The following is a 13208-nucleotide window of genomic DNA, read 5'->3' as shown; positions in this document are numbered from 1 at the left end:
GACTGCCGCTGACTGGATGTTTTTTGTTTGACGCCCATTCTCTGTATATATATATATATATCTATATATATATATATATAGATATATTGTTAGATTAATTTGGATTTTAAGAATAATGACTAAAGAATTTCACCCCAAACACAGTATAAATGTTAGAATTATCATGTAGTGTCAACCCACTAACAGAGGGGGCGTTACTAACCATTCAAGGGGGAAGGCGGGAACTGTTTAAGAAAGGTGGGAGGAGCATAGTGTCTTTGTTTGTCAAGGAGTATAAAACACAGGATATTTGTGTTTTTGAGCAGAGCTCTCCTTAAATAAAATTTACTGATAATTACTTGTGGATTGTGGACCTTGAATCATTGATGATTAAAACCAGAGCTTTACAACCTCTGGTAATGATTCAAGCTTAGGTCGAATTAGAGATAGAAATTCACATGACATATATATAGATAGATAGATAGATAGATAGATAGATAGATAGATAGAGAGAGAGAACTCTTTGCCTGGAGCTCTGTCAGAGTGACCATCGGGTTATTGGTCACCTCCTTGGCCAAGGCCCTTCTCCCCCGATTGCTCAGTTTGGCCAGGCGGCCAGCTCTAGAAGGAGTCTTGGTGGTTCCAAACTTCTTCCATTTAAGAATGATGGAGGCCACTGTGTTCTTGGGGACCTTCAATGCTGCAGAAATGTTTTGGTACCCTTCCCCAGATCTGTGCCTCGACACAATCCTGTCTCTGAGCTCTACGGACAATTCCTTAGACCTCATGGCTTGGTTTTTGCTCTGACATGTACTGTCAACTGTGGGACCTTATATAGACAGGTGTGTGCCTTTCCAAATCATGTCCAATCAATTGAATTTACCACAGGTGGACTCCAATCAAGTTGTAGAAACATCTCAAGGATGATCAATGGATCAGGATGCACCTGAGCTCAATTTCGAGTCTCATTGCAAAGGGTCTGAATACTTATGGAAATAAGGTATTTCCGTTTTTTGTTTTATATACATTTGCAAAAATGTCTAAAAACCTGTTTTTTCTTTGTCATTATGGGGTATTGTGTGTAGATTGATTAAAAACAATTTAATTCATTTTAGAATAAGGCTGTAATGTAACAAAATGTGGAAAAAGTCAAGCGTCTGAATACTTTCCGAATGCCTTGTTTATATTTACACTCAGTGGTCAGTTTATTAGATACACCACCCCGTTCACAAAAATATTATATATATATATATATATATGTGTGTACAGGCAATATGGACCGTATATGCTAAATGACGTAGATGTAAATGTAAATGTAAAATGTGTGTACAGCAGTAGTTACATAGGATGAGGAGCCAGGACTAGAACACAGTATGAAATAGACGAACAGCTGAAATAACCCTTTTTAACAAAATACCCAATAGCTCAAGTGAAGTTAACTGAAATAGCTCAAAAATAATAAATAGCTAACTAACTCGTCAAATCAGCTCCCAACAAAATGTGTTTCTGTATCGCTTAGAGACACCACTGCGTCGTGAGCGCGCACTAGAATCGCGCGTTCAAATAGTCGCTCCCGTGGCGTGTGCACGTTCAGGTTCTAAGGCCAGAGACCAGTCAGCGACTGACTCATTCAGTAGGATTTCCAACTGTCAGTGACTCCCCGACGACTCCAGCTAAATATGTCAAAGTTGGAGCAGGTCCTTGTTCTCGATCCCCCCTCTGACCTCAGATTTAAAGGTAAGTGCGTTTAATACCGCTGACAGTTTTTTATGTCGTTAAGACGAGCCAAGATTTCTCTCGAATGATTTCACACTCCCTGGTCCGGTTAGTTTCGTTGCTAAGGTTAGCTGGCCAACCCCGCCATTTTGAGTTAGGGAAAGGAGACGGGCTGTTGTCACTAGTTACCACAGCCATAAAGTCAAAATTGGCTATCGTAAAAGTTAATGAAAACAAAAAAAATATCAGTTTGGTCTTAATTTAAGATTAGGGTTATGCATAAGGTTAGCAGTGTGGTTAAGGTTAGGGTTAGATTTTAAGAAGATAAATTGTAGAAATGGGCGGGGTTCAATACTGGCTGTGGTAACTAGTGACGACCGAGACGGGCCGCTGTGTGAATCCCCGGTACTGTACTGACGTGGTCAACCGGCGTGGGTCTTGGTTTATTCTCATAAACTGTGCGGAATCGTTTTGCCTCTGACTGTATGCCATTTTTACCCGTTCCCTGTGACAGAATGTCCAGATAAGGAATGCCTGGGGTGCCTAGCTAACGTTAACGCTGGAGTTTGCAACTAACTAACTAACTAGCTAGCTAGCGTAGGTAATCGAAAACTAGTTAACGTTAGCATGATGCAAACGGTCCCTGGCGGCATCGAAATTAGCTATTATTAGCTAGTTATTTTAACCAAGAACTAGCATACCGGGACAGAGGACACCTAACTAGCTAACTAACGTTAATAAATGGTGGCCTGCCTGTCAAACAGTCATTAACTAGCAAGATAGCTAGCCAAGTTAACGTTAGCTAATGTAATTTATCCGTCAAAGTTGGTAGAAAGCTGTCTTAAGTTTGAACTCACTCAGGCTCTCCTGTAACGTTAGCCGTTCTAGCTAGCTGCATATAATTAGTAATTAGAGTATTAGTAGGATCTATGACTAGCTGTATATCAGGGTTGTCAGGTCTAGCAAAAATGTCCTTTTTCAGAAAACATTCTGAAATGGTGAACTAAAACAATGTTAAACGTTGAGAAATAGTGTTAAGTCAAGTAATTATTTCTCTAAAATAATCGTATTTTCAACTGGAGTATTACAAATCGAGAAGCCCCAACAGTTTGCATTTTGGCTTATCTTATTTAATACAAAATCTAAATTAATGTGTGGCTGCAGCCTGATGTCCCAGTCATCCATCCATCCATCCCTCTGGAGCAAGATGGAAAGAAAAGAGAGAGAGGAGATGCATCATGAGAACAATACATCAAGAGTTTTATTCTACAATTAATCAATCAATCACTACTATTATAATTTGATAGTAAGTAATGGAGTTAATCGGTTCCTCTTTCTCCCCTCTGACTTCAACTTTCTGGCCAATGTAAGCTACCTAGCAACAGGGCTCGTGACTAACCTTTTTCATCACCATCCCCGAATCGTCCAGAAGTGCAATTTAAACCTTTCCAAACTGAAGATGTCGTCCAAAATAAAAATACACTGAACAAAAATATAAACGCAACATGCAAAAATATCAACGATTTTACTGAGTTACAGTTCATATAAGGAAATCGGTCAATTGAAATAAATTCATTTGGCCCTGATCTATGGATTTCACATGACTGGGAGTACAGATATGAATATGTTGGTCACAGATACCTTAAAAAAAGGTAGGGGCGTGGATCGGAAAACCAGTCAGTATCTGGTGTGACTACCATTTGCCTCATGTAGCGCGACATCCATCTTCTTCGCATAGAGTTGATCAGGCAGTTGATTGTGGAATGTTGTCCCACTCCTCTTCAATGGCTGTGCGAAGTTGCTTGATATTGGCAGGAACTGGAACACGCTGTCGTACACGTCGATCCAGAGCATCCCAATCATGCTCAATGGGTGACATGTCTGATGGGGGACCAGTATGTAAAATGTATGCACTCACTGACTACTGTAAGTCGCTCTGCGTAAGAGTGTCTGCTAAATTACTCAAATGTAAGTGTCTGGTGAGTATGCAGGCCATGGAAGAACTACATGATTCCATATGTGTTATTTCATAGTTTTGATGTCTTCACTATTATTCTACAATGTAGAAAATAGTAAAAAAATAAAGAAAAACCCTTGAATGTGTAGGTGTTCTAAATCTTTTGACCGGAGGTGTATGTTTTGGGAAATTGACTGGCTTGCTAACCAAAGATAAATGATTGAATGGAAACAGTTAGTTGTGATTCCAGAGTCCACGATTGTCTCTCACTGACTGTTGCGCAATACTCTCGAGTACTGTACGCAGAGCACACTCATTTATGACCAACTTAGTTAGCTAGCTATTCCTTGGAATGAAGTTAGTCACTGCTGAGCTAAAAACGGTTCTTGCTATCAGGCAGGGCTGTAGCTACATGGTTGTGTTCAGAAGTCCGAACACTCTGAAACTGAATTAAGACGGTGTCGAAACTGTTAAAATACACTGATTGTCTTACCTTCACACTAGTTGTACGTACTAGCTAGCTAGTTAAAGGAGAGGCTACTTGCTCTTTGGCTCCAATGCTGGTGATGTTGACAGTGTCACATCGCTGTAGGTTGACATTAGTTTACAATGTCTAACCCTGTGTAAAGTGCAGACATTTTTAGATGTTCAGATGGGATTCTGAGGTTCTGAAAACAACATTCAGTCGTTGAAAGACAAATGGTGTTGCCAAATAAAAGTGTTGTTGGTGGGCAACACATCAACAGCTGTTTTGTGGGACCTGTCACAGGCACAGCTATGCAATGGCAGAGGAAATATTAGGTCATCACCTCGCACTTTGTTGATATCAACCCTCAAAATAATATCTGTCTATAGACAGGTGTGTGCCTTTTCAAAATCATGTCCAATGTTTTCATCTTTAATACATTTGCGAAAAGGGAAGGGGGTCTGAATACTTTCTGAATGCACTGCATGCCCAAACAACCGACACATGAACGATGCTACTGCAACATCACTTGGGAGAACTGGCAAAAACAGTTTTGGGAAGCATGGGATATAACACGGCTCCGATTGGCTGCTGGAGTCTTGGTTCAAATGAAACGCCTTAGATGAAAGTGTTGAGCTCCGGGAGCGCAATGCTTCTTTCAATGCCACGTCGCTCTGTAGGCTATTGTTTTTAATGCACGCAGAAAGTTTCTGTAATCACTGAAAATTGCCGACGTGCACAAAATTGCTTCGGTAGGAGTTAGAAATGTTGGTTTTATCTTCCCAGCTCTAATAGTAACGCTTGTAGAGCTGTCTAATGGGAGTTTGAATCTGAGTTTCCTGGCCGTTAGACGAGACACATCCAGGGCTCTGCAGTGCGTCCATTTTTACTCTATGTGCCTAAATATTTTGCGACCTGGAACTGTTATTTAGGAGCACCAGTAAGAAATGAAGGATTCGAGCTTCAATATCTCAAATATTTGTCATTGTGCTCCTAAATGTCTTTGTGTCCACCTACATTTTTCAACTTAGGCACACACGTGCTTCTTACAAAAAAAAAGAAATAAAACATAATAATAATAATCAGCGTAGAGCCCTGACATCTACTCCCCGTCAACATCTCTAACGCACAGATACTGGCCCTGCCCTATCTCTGGTCCAGGGCCTTACTACGCGTTCCTCTACAACATTAGTGGAGGAGAAAGGCGTAGTAACGACCTGGACCAGAGCTAGTAGCCATGCCCCTGTCACAGCGCTAGACTTTTTCCACATGTGGTTGTTACAGCCTGAATGAAAAATAACAATAACACCATAATGTCAAAGTGGAATGATGTTTTTAGACATTTTTACAAATGTAATAAAAAACGATAAGCTGAAATGTCTTCAGTCAAGTATTCAACCCCTTTGTTATGGCAAGCCTAAATAAGTTCAGGAGTAAAAATGTGCTTAACAAGTCACATAATAATTAGCATGGACTCACTGTGTGCATTAAGTGTTTTAACATGATTTTTGAATGACTACCTCATCTCTGTGCGGTCTCTGAGTTGAGCAGTGAATTTCAAACACCGAATCGACCACAAAGACCAGGGAAGATTTCTAATGCCTCGCTAAGAAGGGCACCTTATTGGTAGATGGGTTAAAAAAAAAAAGCAGACATTGAATATCCCTTTGCGCATGGTGAAGTTATTAATTTTACTTTGACTGGGTGTATTGATACGCCATCCACTACAAAGATACAGGCGTCCTTCCTAACTCAGTTGCCGGAGAGGAAGGAAACTGCTCAGGGATTTCACCATGAGGCCAATGGTGACTTTAAAACAGTTACTGAGTTTAATGGCTGTGGTAGGAGAAAATGGATGATGGATCAACAACATTGTAGTTAATCCACAACACTAATCTTAATTTTTACGCGCTTCAGCACTTTGAGATCCGGTTCTGTGAGCTTGTGTGGCCTACCACTTTGCGGCTGAGCCGTTGTTGCTCCTTGACGTGTCCACTTCACAATAACAGCACTTCTTACAGTTGCCCGGGGCAGCTCTAGCAGGGCAGAAATTTGACGAACTGACTTGTTGGAAAGGTGGCATCCTATGATGGTGCCACGCTGAAAGTCACGGAGCTCTTCAGTAAGGCCATTCTACTGCCAATGTTTGTCTATGGAGATTGCATGGCGGTGTGCTCGATTTTATGCACCTGTCAGCAACAGGTGTGGCTGAAATAGCCGAATCCACTAATTTGAAGGGGTGTCCACATACCTTTTGTATGTAGTGTATTTTTATTTATTTTTTAAAGCTTTGGTGACATGTATTTAACTTTGAATGCTGTATATTGACAGAATTCTCTCAAACCTCTTTCTAAAGTGAACCAGGAAATGTTCGTATCCTAGTACATTCTCTCTTGGAAGATGATGGCCCTGTACAGCCTAGCTCCACAAAATAATATAGGAGTTGACAGAACTGTCTCCATCTCTCTTGAATGGAATTGAACACCGATTCAAGGCTGTGTAAGCATTTTTAGGAGATTCTGTCTTGGAGGAAAACAGGACTTGACAGAATTCTCTTGATTCAACCTCTCTCTGAATTTAACCTTAAGGAGCAAGGCTGTACACTAGAAGGTTACATATCTGTAGGAAGAGGATGGCCATGGCTCAAAAAAATTCTGTCAGAAGAAGCGCATACATGAGCTGACAGAATTCCCTTGATTCAACCTCTCTGAATTTAACCTGAAGCCTCAAGGTTTTTATAATAGTCATAGGCCTATTCTCTCTAGGAGGAGAAGCGTGGCCTCAACAAGCCTATGTCTGGAGGATAGCTCCTCTGTCACACAGACTGCTATATCAGTCTTTCTGTGAGCTTAGGAAACCAAGGCCGCAACTTTCGTTTTAGAAGTGTGGGGGGGGACAACATATTTTTTTAAATATATTTTTTAATCCAGTCGGATAAACACTCAAAACAGCCTACCTGACCGCTCGGAGGCGTCCGCATGGTCCTAAAGCACACCGTTACTTCGTTTTGTATCACATTCCAATGATAAGGGGGGGGGACAAAAATGCAATTTCAGAATGTGGGGGGGACATGTCTCCCTCCGCCCCGTCTCCAGTGAATGTTACGCCCCTCCTTATGTAAATAAGGTATTTCATTTTTTTTTTTTTATGTATATACATTTGCACAAATTTCTTAACCTGTTTTCGCTTTGTCAATATGGGGTATTGTGTGTAGATTGATGAGGAACATGTTTTATTTAATCCATTTTAGAATAAGGCTGTAACAAAATGTGGAAACTCAACTGAGACACTGTTTAGTGCCAAGGGTGGTCTCTGAGCCACTGTTTAGTGCCAAGGGTGGTCTCTCAAGCGGTACCGGAGTGCCAAGTCTGGGACCAAAACAGCTTCTACCCCCAAGCCATAAGACTGTTGAACAGTTCATCAAATGGCTACCCAGACTATTTGCATTGACCCCCCCGTTTAATTTGTTTTCACTGACTCTCTTGCACTGGTTCTATGCACACGCACTGGACTCTTACCCACATACTACACTGCCACTCCAACAGACACACACGCACACACACACACACACACACACACACTCTACATATGCTCACACACACATTGAAATTGTTGCATGTTAAAAAAAAATATATTTTTGTTCAATGTACTTTTAGTGCCTTATTTCAAACAGGATGCTTGTATTGGAGTATTTCTATTCTGTACAGGCTTCCTTCTTTTCACTCTTGTCATTTATGTTAGTATTGTGGAGTAACTACAACAGTTTTCTCCTATCACAGCCATTAAACTCTAACTGTTTTACAGTCACCATTGGTCTCATGGTGACATCCCTGAGCGGTTTCCTTCCTCTTCGGCTACTGAGTTAGGAAGGACACCTGTACTCTGTAGTGACTGGGTGTATTGATACAATCTCAATTTAATCAATTTTAAATTCAGGCTGTAACACAACAAAATATACAGGGTCTAGAGAAAGTATTCATAGCCCTTGACAAATTCCACATTTTGTTGTGTTACAGCCTGAATTTAAAATTGATTAAATTGAGATTGTGTCACTGGCCTACACACAATACCCCATAATATCAAAGTGGAATTTTGTTAACATATTTTATTCATAAAAAAAAAATATATATATATATATATATACTAACTGAAATGTCTTGATCCCTTGATCTGGAACAGTGTTATTTTCAAGCCAGGTCACAGCAAAACATGCCATAACAAACCTCTAAGCAGTGAAACCAAGTACACCACAACAACGTCCATTCATCTCTAATGGGCTAACTAGCTACTAATTGCTGTGATTTGAGTTTATTGGACTTTGGTGACTTGGCCTCAAGCTGTGTCGGCAACATGAAAGAACAGAACATCACCCCATCCCTAGCCATCAAAGCCGGACCATGTTAGGACTATGCTGACTTTAGTTAAGGTCCTAATGAGAAGACCAGCTGTCACAAGATGGAGAGAGCAGCAGTAGGCTAAGGTTACGTCCCAAACTGCACCCTATTCCCTATGTAGTGCACTACTTTTGAGCAGGGCCCATAGGGAATAGGGTGCCATTTGGGATGTCGACTAATGGTAACCTCTCCCCTTGGCTTTAACCGGAGTCATTCAACCAATCAGGCAGCGTTTACACAGGCAGCCCAGTTATTGGCAAAAGATCTGATCGGATTGGTCAAAAGACAAATTAGTGGCAAAAGGTCAGTGTTGGGCTGCCTGTGTCAATGCAGCCGTTGACCTTCCATCTCCGATATGGAGGACATGGGATCCCGACCCAAATGACATTAGCTGAGCTGAGGGAAGCTTAATTGGTTTCATTGATTTGGATTTGGCTTGCAGCCTCGGACAACGTTTATGTATGAGAATGGCGTGTTCATAGTCAGCTGTTGTTTGTATACTGGTAAATTAAGTTTTCAGATTTTGGTCATGATTTGGCCTAGACACAACGGTCTAGACCAGGGGTGGACTAACCTTTTTGGCTCAAGGGCCACATTGAGTTTTTGAAACCAAGTGCGTGACAAAACATGTGAAGCCTTTTTTAAATTCATTTTCACATTGACATGCAACTACTAGTGTGCTGTAGGTGTACATATGCTTGCAGAACAATTCTACCCTTGTACCATCGCTACCCTTGTTTTTTTTTGTGAGCACATTTTTCAAGATTTTCACAAAATTGATATAATTTATAACATCACAGACAGTCAAACACACACAGATCCTGCATCTATACCCTTGTAAAGTACAAACTTAGTCACAATATGCAAACTAAAAATATGACTTGAGACTGAAAATGTAACAGCAGATGTGTAAAAAAAAAAAAAAACGATTCTAGATTTGATAGAGCATCCGTTTCATTTGGAACGGTCTGTTTTTGAAAGCATATCAAGGAACAATTCTCATCTCCATTGTGAGCCATATTTACAGTTATCCAATCACCTCACCCCAAATCTGACTGATTTTTAGTTATTACCTGTATCCAAGTGCATTGCTGGACAATTCTCACTGCATAACCATCACCATGAAAAAGCATAATCCTTGCATACCCCAGTCAGTCAGGTTATTCGAGTCTTAATGTGAACAATGGGTCTGGTCACCTCTCTTGGCAAGGGCATCAAAGTCTGGTGTCATCTTTTGATGTAGAGATTCTCAGAACAGCTGACAAGTGGTAATTTGTTAAATTTGACCTGTGACGGGATTTGTTGTAATTCATGACTGAGAACGTTTGTTCACACACACGTGGACCCGAAAAAACAAGCATCCTTTGGGTGTGCTTTTTAATGTTTGGGAACTTCGATCAAAGTGCTAGTGTGTGTCTCAGTGCGGCACTGTGATGTGGGCGCGTTCAGTGCGGCCAGTGTCGGAAAATGAGCGAGAGACCGGCTGCTCATTTGTCTGGAGAACAACATACGTTTGGCCTTTGAATGCTTTCACGTTGGAATACAGTTCATGCACAAAAACACAATTTCCCTGCAGTGTCACATTTCGATCGTTCAGATGCCCCAATATGTCCACACCGAAAGCAAAGTCGCCCAGCCAGTCTGTGTCTTTTCAACACGGAGAAGTCGTCAGCTTTACCCACCATATCAAGGAACATACCTATCTCCCCTCTCAGTTCCCACACACTGCAAAATACTTTTCCCAGGCTTAGCCAGCGCACATTTGAATGGTACATCAAGTCCTGGTGCTCTGCCTCTGTGTCATTGAGCAGATGACAACCACTTTGACAACATTTTCCAGCTTTAAAACACTTTTAGAATGCTTGCTTGAAAAATGACGATTGAGATTATATTCCGTAAAAATGGCAACACTTTCTTAGCTTCTCATACATACCACCTTATTTCTAATATTAGTAAAGTATTTTGCTGTCCAGTCTTCTTTAAACACACAACATTCAGAGTCCTCATTTTCGCAGCACTCATTTTTCACGTCAAAAGTCGTCAAGCAATGAAGTGGCTATGACTGAGCGCGTTCTGAATCTGACTGAAGGCCAAAATACAGAGCGCGCTACCAGGCTACAGCGCCATCTATTGGAGGTTGTTTATATATCATTGAATGAGTAATTTTAGGCCAAAAATCGTAACTCGAATATAATATTTAATACATTAAAAAAATGTCTCGTGGGCCGGATTGAAGTGCCCAGCTTTACTACTTAGCCCCCCCCCCCCCCCCCCCCCCGGTCTAGATCCCAGGCCCGTTGTAGACCTGTGGCCTGTTGACTTATGCATCTCAATATGCAGTGGAAGTACACAGGGAGTTTTATAACCCCCTCAAAAGGCTTAACGTCATTTAGCAGACGCTCTTATCCAGAGCGACTTAGTTAGTGAGTGCATATTTTATTTTTTATTTTTCATACTGGCCCCCCTTGGGAATCGAACCCACAACCCTGGCGTTGCAAACGCCATGCTCTACCAACTGAGCTACATCCCTGCCGGCCATTCCCTCCCCTACCCTGGACGACGACTACGACGCTGGGCCAATTGTGCGCCGCCCCATGGGTCTCCCGGTCGCGGCCGGCTATGACAGAGCCTGGATTCGAACCAGGATTTCTTAGTTCAGAATTGGTTCATTTAACAGCTAATTCAGGTCGAGTCATGCGTAACCGGAAACGTGACCCGCCAAACCGGGCTTCTTAACACCTGCTCGCATAACCCGGAAGCCTGCTGCACCAATGTGTCGGAGGAAACACCATTCAGCTGACGACCGAAGTCAGCCCACAGGCGCCCGGCCTGCCAAAAGGAGTCGCTAGAGAGCGCTGAGCCAATTAAAGCCACCCCGGCCAAACCCTCCCCTAACCCGGACGACGCTGGGCCAATTGTGCACCGCCATGTGGGACTCCCGGTCACAGCCGGTAATGACACAGCCTGGGATCGAACCCAATGCTGTAGTGACGCTGCAACGATGCAGTGCCTTAGAGAGGCCGTTACTGCCTTATTCTAAAATGGATTACATGATTTTTTCCCCCTCATCAATCTACACACAATACCCCATAATGACAAAGCAAAAAAAACGTTTTTTAGAATTTGAACATTTAGTGTCAGCTACAGGTCTGTGAGAGCCAGAAATCTTGCTTGTTTGTAGGTGACCAAATACTTATTTTCCACCATAATTTGCAAATAAATTCATAAAAAAATCCTACAATGTGATTTTCTGGAGAGAAAAAAATTTGATAATGAAAATTACAGGCCTCTCTCATCTTTTTAAGTGGGAGAACTTGCACAATTGGTGGCTGACTAAATACTTTTTTCCCCACTGTATGCTTGCAGAACAATTCTACCCTTGTACCATCTCTACCCTTGTTTTTTTTGTGAGCACATTTTTCACGATTTTCACAAAATTGATATAATTTATAACATCAGACAGTCAAACACACACAGATCCTGCATCTCTACCCTTGTAAAGTACAAACTTAGTCACAATATGCAAACTAAAAATAGATATACACTGTTCAAAAAAATAAAGGGAACACTTAAACAACACAATGTAACTCCAAGTCAATCACACTTCTGTGAAATCAAACTGTCCACTTAGGAAGCAACACTGATTGACAATACATTTCACATGCTGTTGTGCAAATGGAATAGACAACAGGTGGAAATTATAGGCAATTAGCAAGACACCCCCAATAAAGGACTGCTTTTGCAGGTGGTGACCACAGACCACTTCTCAGTTCCTATGCTTCCTGGCTGATGTTTTGGTCACTTTTGAATGCTGGCGGTGCTTTCACTCTAGTGGTAGCATGAGACGGAGTCTACAACCCACACAAGTGGCTCAGGTAGTGCAGCTCATCCAGGATGGCACATCAATGCGAGCTGTGGCAAGGTTTGCTGTGTCTGTCAGCGTAGTGTCCAGAGCATGGAGGCGCTACCAGGAGACAGGCCAGTACATCAGGAGACGTGGAGGAGGCCGTAGGAGGGCAACAACCCAGCAGCAGGACTGCTACCTCCGCCTTTGTGCAAGGAGGAGCAGGAGGAGCACTGCCAGAGCCCTGCAAAATGACCTCCAGCAGGCCACAAATGTGCATGTGTCTGCTCAAACGGTCAGAAACAGACTCCATGAGGGTGGTATGAGGGCCCGACGTCCACAGGTGGGGGTTGTGCTTACAGCCCAACACCGTGCAGGACATTTGGCATTTGCCAGAGAACACCAAGATTGGCAAATTCGCCACTGGCGCCCTCTGCTCTTCACAGATGAAAGCAGGTTCACACTGAGCACATGTGACAGACGTGACAGAGTCTGGAGACGCCGTGGAGAATGTTCTGCTGCCTGCAACATCCTCCAACACGACCAGTTTGGCGGTGGGTCAGGTGTGGGGTGGCATTTCTTTGGGGGGCCGCACAGCCCTCCATGTGCTCGCCAGAGGTAGCCTGACTGCCATTAGGTACCGAGATGAGATCCTCAGACCCCTTGTGAGACCATATGCTGGTGCGGTTGGCCCTGGGTTCCTCCTAATGCAAGACAATGCTAGACCTCATGTGGCTGGAGTGTGTCAGCAGTTCCTGCAAGAGGAAGGCATTGATGCTATGGACTGGCCCGCCCGTTCCCCAGACCTGAATCCAATTGAGCACATCTGGGACATCATGTCTCGCTCCATCC

General features: G+C 42.5%; 1 protein-coding gene across 2 annotated transcripts in view; it reads left to right on the top strand.

The window, feature by feature from the left end:
• The first annotated feature begins 1563 nt into the window (after positions 1-1563).
• Positions 1564-13208, top strand: part of LOC311147174 (vesicle-associated membrane protein-associated protein A-like) — a 36592-nt gene continuing 24947 nt past the window's right edge. The window contains exon 1 of one of the 2 annotated variants that reach the window (XM_084183817.1): positions 1564-1716. In XM_084183817.1, the coding sequence (XP_084039943.1) occupies positions 1659-1716 (58 nt within the window). In that variant the 5' untranslated portion in view covers positions 1564-1658. The remainder of the gene's footprint in view (positions 1717-13208) is intronic. The other variant, XM_084183818.1, reaches the window with a different exon arrangement.

This window comes from Coregonus lavaretus (assembly GCF_964263955.1).
Source record: "Coregonus lavaretus genome assembly, chromosome: 19".
NCBI lineage: Eukaryota > Metazoa > Chordata > Actinopteri > Salmoniformes > Salmonidae > Coregonus > Coregonus lavaretus.
This window is presented reverse-complemented; position numbering and strand designations above follow the sequence as displayed.